General features: G+C 38.9%; 1 protein-coding gene across 3 annotated transcripts in view; it reads left to right on the forward strand.

The window, feature by feature from the left end:
- Nucleotides 1–16,057, forward strand: part of LOC124870076 — a 260,321-nt gene that overhangs the window by 186,290 nt on the left and 57,974 nt on the right. For all 3 annotated transcript variants that reach the window (XM_047368529.1, XM_047368528.1, XM_047368530.1), the window contains one exon: nt 13,893–14,074. In XM_047368529.1, coding sequence (XP_047224485.1) covers nt 13,893–14,074 — 182 coding nt within the window. The remainder of the gene's footprint in view (nt 1–13,892; nt 14,075–16,057) is intronic.

Below are 16,057 nucleotides of genomic sequence, written 5' to 3' on the forward strand. Positions count from 1 at the left end.
GGTGCATTTCTGTTTCACACCCTAGAGAAAGAGCTTTAGCAACATTTGACTTAATGAACCAATTGTGCAGCCTTGATTTAACATGATGTCCATAATCTGGAAACTTTGCATGTTGCTTGGAACTTTAATTAAACTAGTAAAGAAGAAAATTACTTCGTTACTGGACAGTAAAACTCTGAGGTACCTACAGATCAGTAATTGTACAGTAGTTGTCTGAGATCATTTGAACATATTGACACTACCTTGCTTTGATTGGCTTCGCAGACATCAGTTAGGTGATACATTTGCTATCTTAAGTACTTGTTGTACTCGTCGTCTTCCGCTTATCCGGGACCAGGTCGTGGGAGCAGCAGTCTAAGCAGAGACGCAAACACTTCTTTCTTCCTAGACACCTCCTTGGATATGTGTACATTCAAATTAGAGACTAATAAAACAATCAGATTAGTTAAGGGTGCCTTCAGATTGTAGGAGGTTCCCACCACTCTCTCTATGTCCTAATTGGCTTATTATAGTTGGATCTCCAGTATAAAGTTGACTTCAGCATCAAGGTGATGATGACTCAGCCAAGGTCCTAGTACTCACCATATAGGTTTTTCCCTGCTATTTTCACATGCCGGAGATACTTTCCTCTACCTCCAATGTACAGTGTAAACTTGCTTTTACCATGAAGGTGGTCTTAGCTGAGGAAAGTGGGGACAACCATGTCATAAGTTCTTGATGAGCAAGTTACGCCATGTGTAAAGTGGCGCTGCAGGTACCACACTCCTGCTTACTTGACCTAGGGCTCTACCACCATGATAATAATTCTGAGCATACTCAAAACCCTCTGGGAACTTTTCCAATCTATATTGGGGAGTCCACTGCTTCTTAACATGCCCCAGAAGACCTTTTTAAAGAACCTCTACAGTCTGGCTGATATTTGACATCTTTATTATGTCTTCATCAAGTGTGAAGGAAACCATCAGACAATTATGAACAGATAATTCCGACATTGCGTAGATGATTTGACACAGAAAATCGATGTAAATACTTGATACCTTATTATATATTTTCTATACAATTTCAGGGGTTGATTTAAACATTGATGGAGGATATTTTTCGTTTCAATCCTTAACTGAGGAAAAGAAAAATAACCCATATCAGACCGAACATGCTGGAACGTTTACAGTTCTATTTAGGACACTAAAAGGCAGTGGTTGAAATTAAAAATAAACCAGTGTACAATCGCTTGATTTTTTTTTTTTTTTTTAGGGCCAAACTATTTAGAGATAAATGGCCATTGAAATATGTATAATATATAGTGTTTTTCCCCATGGATCTGTTAAAAAAAATCTATAACATCTAAACAAGGCTGGATCATTTTAACCATGATATGGTGCATAACAATTTTTTTAAGGCACATTTTTTTTTTATAGCATTTTTATTGAAAGAATTGAAAAGCAAAGCATTTTAGCAGTAGTCCAACCAGATCAGGCACTGTTATGAACCAATTCCAACTTGATCAGGAATGTTTCTTTACTCTGTGTCTCTTTTGCCTCCGGCAGTTCTTGTGGGCCCTTAAAGTCAGATGCAGGCCGCAAAAAGACACTAGATAGGGTCTGCGTTGGAACATGGGTGCTCCCATGCCTGCATGCTTTAGGGCGTCCTTTCACGCAGTAATGGATTACCGGACACACACAAACACTCAGGCACACCTCACATTTTACTCCGACTCCAGAAGGAGTGTGAACTGAGCTCAGTAATGGCTAATGGCCTACCCCTGTACACGGCAAGTTAAACAGCGGCAAGCGGCACTGCAAGGCTTGCCCTGGAGCTGGGAAAGAATGAAATCCTTTCTATTTTCTCATTAACCCCATGAGTACTGAGATAGAAGGCATCACTTACGCTTTCGCTGCATTCCGTTTAATTTAGCCCCCACTGTGGCTTTAGAAGGGTAAAAACCTCTAGAAGGCAGATGCAGGTCTCTTTTTTCATCTCTCTTTCCCTCTTTTATCTGTCTCTCTTTGTGATGTCTAAATCACACTGTGCTTGTCTTGATCATCCCCTCTCTGAGTCTCTCTGGCCTTTTCCTTTAAACCCTCTTGGGTATAAATGCTTCTGTGATGGACTCCCCCCTAAACGGATGCACATTTTATTCAGGCTATTTACAAAACCACTGCATATGCTTTAGCCAGCTAGACATTTTTTTAATGACTTCCCTAACTCAAAGCCTTCAGCTGCCAGCAGCATCACAAGAAACATGCCTCCTTTGCTTCTGATAAGATGTGGTGGAGCATATCCTCTTATTATTTTTTTTCATATTTCCACTTAACCCCCTCTGCTTCTCATCTACAAGTGCTTTTACAGCAGTGTCCCTTGTCCACACTTGTCTTCAAAATGTGTGGTTTCTCACCCTTCTCTTCAAGTGCCTTTCACATGGCAGCTTTCATTTCACATTTATGAAATTTTATGAACAACCCCTTTACTCACTGCCTTTATCCAGCAGTTTGTCAATTTTAGGTCTTTATCTACACTTTTAAACCTTTTTTAAACTACAGCCACTCCAATTAACGCCCAGCACCTGTCATTTTGCTCCACTTCCAGCTTATGCAGTTGCCAGCATGGCTCCAATTCATTAACTCACCTGCAAAAACTCAGCCAATTCACATGCCCCTTGCAGCAATTTATAAGGTTACAATTTTTTTATGGAATGAATTTAAGAAATCTATCAAAACTATTAATCTGAAGCAGTACATTCATTTCCTTAATTGGGGATCCATCTAATTGCTAATTTTACAGAAATAAGTTATATTTATATGTTATAAAAATATATTTATTTTGAATATCACATATTTTAGTTGAAATTTAATGAATATATGGGAACTTGTTACTATTAGAACCAATAACGGTATTAGTAGCTTCACTAATATAGTTTAGTGATTAAGTGAAGAAACAAAACAACATTAACTAAAAGCTACTTGACCTGAGAATAAACATTGAGAGGATCATCAGTTGATTAGAGGTCTTTTTTAAAAGTTCTATTAATATCTCCCTGTCTCAATGAAATTCTGTTCAAGGTTTTGTGCTTACTTTGGAGTTCTAAGTACCTGACCTAAATCTAAGGGAAAAGTTTAGTGAGGAAAAGGAGCATTTCTACCCCGACAGGATTCCCTACTTGGATTGAAACCAAATTTCGACCAAAGCAGGTTCAGTTGCCACAGGCTGCTGAAGGGCAATTTATGAACACAGTTGTTGTCCAGCTGACGGTTCCTCTCATGGCAATGGCTTCTGAATGTCTTGGTGCATTTTTACTAAGACTTTTAAACTGAATCGTAAACTGTAGACAACTGTAGTAATCTTAACAGATAACTTCTGCATCCAAGGCAAAACAAATTGAAGCTTTATAGAGCTTTGAAGATTAGTCGGTGATAAATGCAGGTGGGCTTCTTTTCTTTCTGTGGTCTAGTAGTTTAGTTTTGTGCTTCTGGCTTGCCATAGAGAACTCACAAACATCACCCCACTATGATGTAATCAGATGCTAATAACAAAAACATGTATTTGTGGCATATTATACATTCTACTTATTTCTATCCCCTTTATTTAATTTCTCAGGGAGAGACAGTTCTTAAACACTGCATAACATCATCTACAGTATATGCCTGGAAGCAGAATTCGAGCAAGAATTCAGCTTAATTCAAGGTTACCAACATGCAATCCATCGGAGAAGAAACAGGCAAGAATGAATTAAGTTATACCACACACTATCTAAAGATTAGAAGTATTTCAGAATATATAGTGAGTATTTTCTAAAGGTTATTAAGTTAATTACTAGCAGAAAAGACCACTTGCTTTAAGACATTTTTTGACATGTATTTAAATAAACGGTTTCTGTTTATGAATGATACATGTTTGGCAACGCAGAAACACAATCTGTGGAATGAAAGATTATTTCAACTCAATCTTTACATAATAAATGACTTCTGCAGGGTCTCAGTCAGAGAGCATGAAATACGCAAAAAATCAGACCTTAGTGTCTCGTGTTGCTACACGCTTTCGTAAACCCCAAGTTTGTGACACTCACAAGGGAATCGGTGCAGGCGAGTTGGTACAGCGACACAAAGAGAGTGCCTTTTTCTGTGGGTATGTTCTCATGCATGGGACAGGAGTGCTCACCATGCTTCTGTGGGACAATTATTGTCAGCTCAGCTACATTAGTGAGATATTATGAATGTGGCTGACATGGCCATGCCGTCTTTCACAGCTCGCTCTAATGGCTTTACCCGTGTGAACAAAAGCAGAAGACGGGCCACCCACGGTCTATTTTAAACCCAAGGTGTGGTTTTTATCATAGGTCAAGCTTGGCTGCTTTTTGAGCTTCTTGATTTGTTCGCATAACACTCACTCTTTCCTCTGTCCTCTATACCCATTTCCCCATCTGAATCTCAGTCCCCACCTTCACCCCACCCAACCCCTGCTGGTCTACCTCCGAGTCCATCACAGGTGGAAATGATGTATGGCTTCGGTTGCCAGCTGCTCTCTAGTGTGAACAGAAAGCTGATAATGACTAGGGCTAGCCTACTTTACCATCATCACACCCCCTTTGTCGGTATTCTCCTGAGCACTCCCCATGTGTGACAAGTGCGCATTAGATAGAACAAGGCTGGAAATGTTCACTGTCTTGGTGTGTACGTGCGAAAAACCAGAGCATATTGTGGCCTATTTTACCACACAATTCTCCAGATCAATAAGAACCGCACGCTCTGATTTGTAAATAACTTTGTCAATTTGCTATTTCATTAGCAACAGGCCTGTTTATGTTCAAATTGCCTCTGCTGCAGCCTTCTGGTATTATGTCAGTCCCAGATGGTAGGCTTGGTAGTCATGCCACATAAACTGGCATTTAGCATTGAGTTATTGGCACTTTCTACCCCTTTTTAGTGGGCAGAACCCTGCACGGCCATGTGGGCATTGACAAACTCTGTCAGCACTAAAATATTTTTTCCTGAAAAACTTGTCCTCTCTTGACTGCTTTCATATGGTTTATAATGTAATAGTAAATGGTTTACAGTAACATGTCAAAGCATAACGATTCAAACTTGTAACAGGTGGTACCTTAAAATTACACTGTCAAAAACAGTTAAAACACCAAGATAGGTAACCGGGTGGAGTGGTCTGGTTTGGACTTAAAACTGTTCATCATGCCCTCTGCAAACAGGATTTATTTATGGAAGAATGGCAAGAAGAAAGCCATCGTTGAAAGAAAGAGTTCTGCATTATGATGCACATTCATGTTAGAATTCTTAAATACAAATTATATTAAAATCTGTCAAATACCTGGATACCTCTGTCCTCTGATGGCGTTCCAGACATGCCAGGTTTTTGCATAAAATCATCAAATCAAATTCTGTACATCTTGCATTTGTCCCTCTACAGATTTCTTTATTTTTTTAAACTTTTGTCTTTTATTCAGATCACCAAAAAACTTTATATCAGACCCAAAGTTTAAAAATAGTGATTTTATTTATGAAGCATTTGTAAGAACTGGCAGTAAGTTTTTGCAGTGCTGTTGAGGAATTTCGGCTCTGTCTCTTGTTGCAGAATTATTTAAATTCAGCCATATTGCAAAGTTTTCCGTATGGTGGCGCAGCTGGTAGCACTGCTGTAGCAAGAAGGCCTTCGTTTCGACTTCCGGCCGGGGTTCTTTCTGCATGGAGTTTGCATGTTTTCCCCGTGCATGCATGGGTTTTCTCTGGGTACTCCGGCTTCCTCCCACAGTCCAAAGACATGACTGTTAGGTTAATTGGTCTCTTTACATTGCCCTTAGGTGTGACCCACTATGGAACAAGTGGTAGAAAATGACTGACTGACTGACTTTTCTAGGTTACCCCAAAACCTTAGTTTTTTTTGTGCACCTTTCAGAGGTGGACTTGCTGGTCTCATTGTCCTGCTGCATAACCCAAGTGTGTTTAAGCTAAAGATCATAAACTGATCTTTAGGGTTTTCTTGTAAAGAGCAGAATTCATGGTTCCATAAATTTTAGCTGTCCAAGTCTTGAGCAGGAAATGTCTTAGGAATCCTCAGGACCTGTAAATGTGAGCTGGGCCTTTGTGTTCTTTTTGGTCAGCAGCAGTTTTGGTATTTAAACTTTACCTTGGATCCCAGGTTTTCTTTCAGTTTAATCATTAACACTGTCCTGAATAGAGTAATTGTAGGTCTGCAGGGCTATAGATATTGTTCTGTGTTCTTTTGTGACCTCCTGGATGAGTCATGGATGCTCTCTCTAAGTAATTTTGTTAGGGCATCCACTTCTGGAAAGGTTAACGTCTGTTTCTTGTTTTCTGGATTTGTCAATAATAGAAGTCTCAAAGCTTTAGGAATTGCTTCATATTCCTTTCTAGTGTAATAGCTGTCAATGACTTTGCTTCTCATCTGTTTTTAGATTTCTTGATAATGTGCTACCTTTTGAGATCCTTTAGCTTATTTCATGTAGTCGGACAGGTTCTTTTTAGTGGTTTCTTATCTTTAATGGTCTGGCAGTAATCAGGCCCAGGTGTGGTAAGTAAAAATTAACTCAGCTTTTCTACAACTGATTAGTTGCAGCTTATTCATGACTTAACAAAGGGGGCAATTACTTTCCGTATAGGTCCAGGTTGGTTTAGGTACCCTTTTTCCTCAGTGACAAAAAACTGCTTTTTGTATTTACTCAGGGTTGTCTGATATTCAGATTTGTGATGATCTGTGATGATCTGAAACATTTTGTTGAGATGACAAATTATAAACAGAATAAGTCTGTGAAGGGGCCAAATACTTTTCCTAGCTGTTTCTGATGTGCATCACTACCAAATTATGTCCAAATCCGACCATTTGTTTTTGCAGTTGTGACTAATAATTTGCAGTGAGCAACTGTGGAACAGCTATAAAATAATTTTATTGAACTGTTTATAATGTGAACATCTGTGTCATGCCTCCAGTACATGTTAACTCCCTATTATATTGTATGAATTCCAAACTACGAGATTTCCTTTATCTTCACTGAGCAGTTTGTACCCAAACAATAACCACAAAATCAATGACATGCAACAGAGATTTTTTTTTGTCAATCAAATAAAATTGCAAGTTAACAGTTGTTCTGCAGATTTCCTTTGGTAATATATTTTTACTTTTTATATGTGTTGGATGCACATTTGTGATTTTTATGAAATATTTGGGGCAAGAATAATAAATATACTTACAGAGTGCAGACGTCTATTATTATCCTTTTAACTTTGCATAAATAATGGTAAATGATCTCCTGTTCTTTGTTTTTCTGTGTTTTTGGACTCCAAAATCCTATAGGAACACATGCATGTAAATCACCTAATCCTCTTTATTTTAATTTTTTCAAACTAGCTATTCGATGCAAAGGTATTAAAAAGAGGCATTATGCATTTGACATTGCAGTTTGAAGAGTGGAAAGAAGTCCTTGACTGCATCTTGTGGGGCACCTTGATTAAATTGCAGAAAACAGAGCGGAGTCTGTAGACGCTGAAGAGAAATAGAAAATCAAGGAAAGAAATAAGTGGCCTAAAGAGCTGACTAGAAGGCAACGAACAGTTATAGGGCCAGCTCATGGTCTCAGGGAACTTTAAGACCAACAATTGCTTTATTAGTTTTGTCACAGTTACTGCTCAAAATGTGTGTAGAGGAGAGAATGTGGTACTAGCAAGCGGAACCAGTTAAACATGTTAACAATAAGAAACAAATCCCTCTGAAAGCGTTTGCAATGCCCTGAAACATAAAGCCAACTCTACACGATATTCAATGATTTTAACTATAGTGTAAGGAAATCATTGAGAAAATTACAACTTTTCTTTTAATGATGAGATCTCTGTTTGGTTTAAGTCTTATCTCATGTAATGTTGTGTTTATATTCAGAGTAATACTGATAACTAGGCAAATAGATGCTTTCATGCTGGTAGGTCATGGACGTCCAGCTCTTGCACGAGCACACCTATTATCCTCGTCTTGTCACAGCTGCTTTTAAAACCATGATGAAGATCATAATGTCTTCAAAACCACAAATAAGACATGGACATTATTGTGTAATCCTGTTTCCTGTGTAGAATTTGAGTCTTCTCTAAAATTCTAGGGCAGACATTGGAGAATGAAAGCACAGATACACAGATACAAGTGGATTTTGTTTTGAACCCTTAACAATACTTTAGGTGGATATGCTGATTATATCTTGGATGTAGTATTACTGTGAAAGAAAACTTAATGAAAGGCTAAAACAGTTTAAGTCATCCTAATAAGGAATGATTTTTTTTCCAGTCCTGATAATTATATCATCTCTGCAGATGTTTGGACGTTTTCTGTTTCATGTCACCAGACAAAGCACATGTTGATCTTAGTTGTGGTGAAGAAAGAGCTGAGCCAAAAAGTAAAGCTCCCGGTAAACCCGGTCCGTCTACATTCCAACACTCAACTATGGTTCATGAAATATGGATCACGACCGAAGGAACTAGGAAGCGGCTGAAATGACCTTTTCTGTAGGGTGGCTGATCTCAGCCTTAGAGCTACCGTGAAAAATAGAGCAACTCCTCCTGTCCCTTAAAAAGAGACATTTAATGTAGTTTGGGCATCTGAGCAGGGCAACACCCTTTGAAGGTTTTGACCCCAGGGCAGACCCAGAACACACTGGAGGGGTTTTGTCCTTCTGACCAGGTCACGCCTTGGAATCCCTGAGAATGAGCTGTTGGGTGTCGCTTTAGAGAGGATTGCCTGGGTTTTCCTTCCGGTCCTGCTACCTCCATGACACAATCTCGGATAAGTCAAAGACAATGGACGATGGAAAGATCCTTTATCATTCTCTGGAAATTCATGAAATATAGCAGTACAGAGGTGTTCACACCAAAGATGTGAACAACCTATCATATTTCATAAACCTTCATGTAAGGAAAATGATTCCTCCAGCAACAGATATATAAAGTCTTGATATTTAATTCAAATGTTCATGCTTGGAAAACTTTCTACAATACCTATGGTTCAAGAGAAGCCTTTGTGACACCAGATGAGAAAAGGTAGTTTGAGAGAAAGAAAAAAATGGTTTTAAGTTCAGCTGTGTCATATTCTGGTTAAGAAGGGAAATAAGATTTTGATAATAATAACTACTAATAAGCCAGCCTCCACAGGTTGGACCTCAACAAACATCCTGAGGGAGGAATCTCCCTGCCAATAAACACTTTGACATCTGAAGTGAAAACCCGATCTGCAAACTTAAACAACCTCCCTCTTTCTTCTGTTGTGATGTTGTCACATTTGCAGAATTCATCTGGCTGCCTTTTGGCACTGATACTGCCGTGATGAAGCACTATCTTTTATCCTGTCAACCCTACCTGTTTGTTGAGACGTTGTTTTCTCTGGTGCTTACAAGTCTGATCTGATTCCTTTAGCTTTAGCTGGAGAGATAACAGTCGCTGTTCGATGTGTGCAAGCCTAGCCCGTTTCCTCGATTTCTACATTTCCCATAGACCGTGTTCTTGCCCATGGCAGCTCTGTGTGTGTTAAGATGGAATGAGATGTCTGGATAGTGTGAATTCACAATGGCGTGGGAATGTGTAGTTATTAAGTCTAAAAAGTTGCCTTTTACCTTGTATTTTCATCACTAATCAGATGTAAACTGCAAAGCCAGCAGAAGGATTTATGAAGTTCTGCTTTAATATGCACAGCACCGGAAAAATGCATCTTTTAACATAATGGCAGCGGGCAGGAAAAGCCCCTGTTATCTTAATGAATGCTTCGTAGCTGGAGGAAGAAATGGACAACTCAGGGACTAAAAAGCAGATGATTGTAATGAGTAGGTGGCTCAGTTCATCAAGTTTAAATAGGAGGTAGTCTGAGAAACTCCCTCACTGCAGTTTATTCTTTTGCTTTATCGCCTCTTTACTGTCTTCTAATCCCAGTGTCCTTTAATTTAGTTATTTTTCCAGCAGGTTTTTTGTCTTTTAATAATATCAGAGCAGTGAGTGCTCCAACATAACGCTCTGCTTTATCTCTCACCTTCCTCCGCTGTACTCATTTAAATTAATAGCTGCCTTATCTGAATGAAATGTTGTAAATATTGGCTCAACACAGGTGCGGAAATTGTTCCGAGGACATAACGAAGCGTTTAGGTGACAAATGAATTGTGTTAGGGCTAATGGCGTGACGCAGGTTGGCTGAGATTGTTACATTCCAAGCAAGAAACTAACGGAAGTCTGTAAGGGCCCGACCTGTTTGGGAAGCAGCCAAGTGCCAAATTACACGGCATTGCTGGTAAAACAATTCATACCTAATATTTAAAGTGCTAGAACTGAAAGAAAGAATTTTAAGCAACAAACTAATTTGTGCTGAAGGCAGTGGTATTAGATAATGTTTAGATATTAAATTTCAACATATACATAATTAACATCTGAGATTGAATAAAGCATGGTGTTAAAACACATTTTGGCTCGAGTGCTTTTAAAAGCATGTGAAGTGCTTAAATTCCCCTCATTCTGTAATTATATATAATTATAATTATATAAGGTACAGACCAAAAGTTTGGACACACCTTCTCATTCAAAGAGTTTTCTTTATTTTCATGACTATGAATATTGTAGCTTCACACTGAAGGCATCAAAACTGTGAATTAACACATGTGGAATTATATACTGAACAAAAAAGTGTGAAACAACTGAAAATATGTCTTATATTCTAGGTTCTTCAAAGTAGCCACCTTTTGCTTTGATTACTGCTCCACACACTCTTGGCATTATGTTGATGAGCTTCAAGAGGTAGTCACCTGAAATGGTTTTCCAACAGTCTTGAAGGAGTTGTCCTGTTGAAAAATAAATGATGGTCCAACTAAACGCAAACCGGATGCAATAGCATGCCGCTGCAAGATGCTGTGGTAGCCATGCTGGTTAAGAATGCCTTCAATTTTGAATAAATCCCCAAAAGTGTCACCAGCAAAGCACCCCCACACCATCACACCTCCTCCTCCATGCTTCACTGTGGGAACCAGGCATGTAGAGTCCATCCGTTCACCTATTCTGCGCCGCACAAAGAGACGGTGGTTGGAACCAAAGATCTCAAACTTGGACTCATCAGACCAAAGCACAGATTTTCACTGGTCTAATGTCCATTCCTTTTGTTCTTTAGCCCAAACAAGTCTCTTCTGCTTGTTGCCTGTCCTCAGCAGTGGTTTCCTAGCAGCTATTTTACCATGAAGGCCTGATTCACACAATCTCCTCTTAACAGTTGTTCTAGAGATGTGTCTGCTGCTAGAACTCTGTGTGGCATTGACCTGTTCTCTAATCTGAGCTGCTGTTAACCTGCGATTTCTGAGGCTGGTGACTCGGATGAACTTATCGTCCACAGCAGAGGTGACTCTTGGTCTTCCTTTCCTGGGGCGGTCCTCATGTGAGCCAGTTTCTTTGTAGCGCTTGATGGTTTTTGCGACTGCACTTGGGGACAGTAATGATGGCCACTCGTTTTTGTTTACTTAGCTGCTTTTTTCTTGCCATAATACAAATTCTAACAGTCTATTCAGTAGGACTATCAGCTGTGTACTGTATCCACCTCCTGCACAACACAACTGATGGTCCCAACCCCATTTATAAGGCTTGAAATCCCACTTATTAAACCTGACAGGGCACACCTGTGAAGTGAAAACCATTTCAGGTGACTACCTCTTGAAGCTCATCAACATAATGCCAAGAGTGTGCGAAGCAGTAATCAAAGCAAAAGGTGGCTACTTTGAAGAACCTAGAATATAAGACATATTTTCAGTTGTTTCACACTTTTTTGTTTAGTATATAATTCCACATGTGTTAATTCATAGTTTTGATGCCTTCAGTGTGAAGCTACAATATTCATAGTCATGAAAATAAAAAAAACTCTTTGAATGAGAAGGTGTGTCCAAACTTTTGGTCTGTACTGTATATATATCTTCATTCACAGATTTACCCAGTTTAACAGTATTGCCTTCTAATATTTCAGTACCAATAAAAAAATAATAAAATAAAATGCTATTTTACAGATTTACCTAGAAACTAATATTTCATTCATTCATTCATTAAATGTTACCACATTAAGTTCCATCACTGTTAATAAATACCTGGTTTCATAAAATTGTTGAAAGCTACTAAATAAGCCAGTTCATACCTTGTATTGTATAAAAAAAAATGTTTCAAGGAGAACATTATGGAATGCTTTACACCATGGCTCCCTAATGTCTATGCACCCCTGTTATAATGCTGGGCTTTGTGATATAAAAAATATAGACCATTTTAAAATGTTTCAGAACCTTTTTTCACCTGAGTCAGACATTAATCCAGTACAACTGAACTTAGAAACTCACTTCTTAGGGGGTAAAAAAAGAAATTAAAGAAGGACAATAGCCTAACTTTCGATTCAGTTTTAGCCTTCTTTAGTTGGAGTCTCTCAGCATCCCACACCTTGACTTCGCGTTGCTTGCTCAACCTACCAGCTAAGGTTTTCTAAATCTGTGACTCTGGGGTGAGAGCTTTGGGGTCATAATTGAAGGCTGTTCGGAACAGTTTACATTTTTTATTAACCTTGGCAAAAATTCCAGTTATATCAGATGAAAAGTAACCCCAGATCACCATGCTGCCACCAACATGTTTTACCATAGGTGAAACATGCCTGGCTTGTAATGTGTAGTGTGGTGTGTATCTGGTTTCACCAGACAGTAAAACTTTCCCCCACAAAATATGGGGAGATTTTAACCAGGGCAAGATGTTTTTTATGGAAGAAAAGTCGTTTGTGTCAGAGCCAAGCGCCTTAGTCCAGACAGAAGGAAAATGCAAGAGGTTGTTATCATGTGTAGAATACAACCAGTACTAACCAGAAATTCTCCTTCTGTGTTTCTTTTAGACTCTTGGTAACGTCCCTGTTTTACATCTTGTAGCGATGTGCTGGTTGCGAACCAAACGGCTCTTAGAGCCGGCTCCTGATTGGAGTGAACGACATGAGACATCTCAATCTCTCTCTCTATCTCTTTCACTTTATTTTCTTCGGAACGCACGTGATTGGTCAATATGGAGGGTTGTCACATCTGACTATTTGGCAATGGTTGTGGCTAGTGCTGCAACACCATGAGCAAGGCTGCTGTTATAATTAATGGAATCTGTTTAATGTTGGGGCTTAGGGTGGTGTTCAATGATCATTGTGATTAGTGATCATTTTGATCCCTTGTAATCTCTTTGTTCAAGTAGGACAGCTGAACTTAATTTTAGGTTAATTAGATTAACTGTAGATAATGTAAGGTGTTTATCAAGGAAATAATGCTGTAAATCAGTCGGAAGGGCCCTCAACCAAGTATTACCTTATGCACACTTATAAAACAAGGCCCTTGCAGCTGTTTTAATTTTTAAATTTTTCTTTTTCACAGATTTGTCTGTTTGCCGGTTGAGCAGTGCAGCATAAGCTTACATTAAAATCAATACATTTTGGAAATAATTTCTCATGATCTAGTTTTTGTACATCACATATAATATCACATACAATATCAAATTCTAACAAGGGTAAGTTTTTAGTCACTGTAGGTAAATGTTCAAACTTGTGTATGTTACATCTACATTTCAGCCACATATGAAACCTTGTGTAATTAATAAGAAAACACTAGAAATTCAAATGCTCAGGGAAGGCTACAAGGAAATGGTAGTTTCAAATACAAAGTATTTTACTCAATAACTAGCGCTTAAGAACTCAAGAAAAACAATTCTTGCTTTGTCTGAAGCATAGCCGAAATTATGTTGTAATCAAGATTGCTCAAGAATATGGGACAGAGTGCAGAATTGATCAGTCATATATTGGACAATTTCATATTTTATGGGTGGTGGTGCAACCCTTAGCTTGGCTAATGTATACCATCATGCCTCTGCTCCCAGGCATGTGGTCCTTCTCGGTTTCCGAACTTGCCATCCCAGGCGCAGAGATTGGACGCATCTCCGCAACCGACGCAGACCTCGGTGAGAACGCCAAGTTGGAATACACCATCCTGGAGGGGGAGACGGGGGACACCTTCAACATCACCGGAGTGAACCAGGAGGCAGTCATCAGCCTGAACAAGGTGAGAGATGGAGAGCAGAAGCAGATGCTGGGTTAGGATGCAGGAGAGGTTGAGGGAAAGGTTGATTGCGTGTATGAAAAAGAAAAGTAGCCCAGCTGGAGGGGAGATGGTTTAGAGAGAATAAGGCAAAATGCAGAAGGGGAACAGATGATGAGCGGATGACACAGGTAACATAGGAAGGTCTTTAGAAAAAAGCTGTTTTGAGTCAAAGCATTACTAACAACATGTTGTGTAAGCCCATTAAAGTAGAATTACCTGGAAATAAACAGAAAACATTGCAAGCCTGTATGATTTTACACAGTTCATCAATTAACAGCCTCTTCGTTCGTTTTTTTTTTTTTATACCAGCTAATCTGTATTCATCCTACCTTTTCTCAGTTTCCCTCTTCCATCGGATTGGAGCCTTTTGATGGCTTTCTGACAACAGCAAGCTCAATTTCTTGCTCGATTCATTCGCAATGAACTAGACTCCCTTTTCTTAATCAATATCTCCATCTGTTTACACCAAACACAATGAAACATCTGCATGAAAATCAATTAAAGCCCCAAACATCTAAATGCAAATGACTCTGCTTTTTTGAACTGAGTGCAGACTACTGCAAAAAAGAGTTTTGACCACCGCTGAGGTGTTTTGACGGTTGCATTTCAGCAGTAGGGATGGATTGCTGAGGCTTTGCATTCCCATTCTTAGTACAACTGCCTAATAGATCCCTTCAGTGTAACACTGGATTATTTCAATTTCAAAGCTACTTGCCATCTTCAGTTATCATGTTCCTATGAAAATATGTGGGCATGGTGGGGCTGATGAGAGCTGACATTCTCATGTAACCAGTTTTAATCGGACATATGTGCCTGTTCAGGGAGGGTCACCCCCTTCGCGTGCTCGTGATATAGAGGAGAGGCACTCGTGGGAACCAGTCTAAGACCTGAGCTCTTCAGAAGCTCTTCAGAAGTATCCCTGGAGCTTTACAAAAAACACACAAAATTCCCTTTTTTATGATGTCAGAACTGTCTCTGATCTGTGGGGTGTCAGTCACCAAGGGTTATCATGCCACTCAGCATGTGCTAAGTGCACTAATAATTATTGTTAAGGCAAATGTGTGTGCATGATTTTATTTAGGATATAACAGGATTTACAGTGTCTTACAAAAGTATTTATACCTTTAACATAATATGACATTTTGTCACATTATGACCAAACATTTCTAGTTTATTGAGGATTTTATGTCAATTAGCAGCATAACATAATTCATAATTATGAAGTAGAAGTGTTAATAACTTTTTTAAATTAAAAAGAGTGCTGAGTTTGTATTCAGCCACCTGAGTCAACACTCTGTAGAACATTTTGCTTCAATTAAAACTGTGAGTATGTCTCAACAGGCTTTTCACATCCAGACACTGAAATGTAGGCCATTCTTCTTTACAATAGATGAAGCTCAGTTAGATTGGATAGAGGGTGCTCAAATTTTCAAGTCTTGCCACAGATGTTGAATAGAGTCTAGGTCCGGACTTTAACTAGGCTTTTTTTATACACAGTTATTCTTTGTTGTAGTCCATTACATCGTAGCTCAGGCTGCGGGATTAGGATCATTATTCTCTGAATTGTATTTAGGTATCAGATTCAGTTTCTTAGACTTCACATTTACATGCTTCTTTGTGTTGGTCTAGCTCATAAAATCACCAGTATCATTTATAGATGTTTGTGGTTGCAATGGGACAAAATGGGTAGAGGAAAGAGTATCAATACTTTAGAGAAGCAATGCATGTGTGAAGGAAAGACCACAGAGCTCAACAGTAAAATGCACAAAGAGCTCAGAAAGCACACATTCAGGCAGGCTTTAACTAAGACAGCAAATGAGATAATTTTCACACGGTAAAATCTGAAATCTACCTATTGTAATATCTCTAAATTTAGTCATGTTACCTGATTTCACCCTAACAACAACCACCTGGAGGAATAAAGTCAGGAGAGCTTAGTAATCA

Source organism: Girardinichthys multiradiatus, chromosome 6, assembly GCF_021462225.1.
Source record: "Girardinichthys multiradiatus isolate DD_20200921_A chromosome 6, DD_fGirMul_XY1, whole genome shotgun sequence".
Lineage (NCBI taxonomy): Eukaryota > Metazoa > Chordata > Actinopteri > Cyprinodontiformes > Goodeidae > Girardinichthys > Girardinichthys multiradiatus.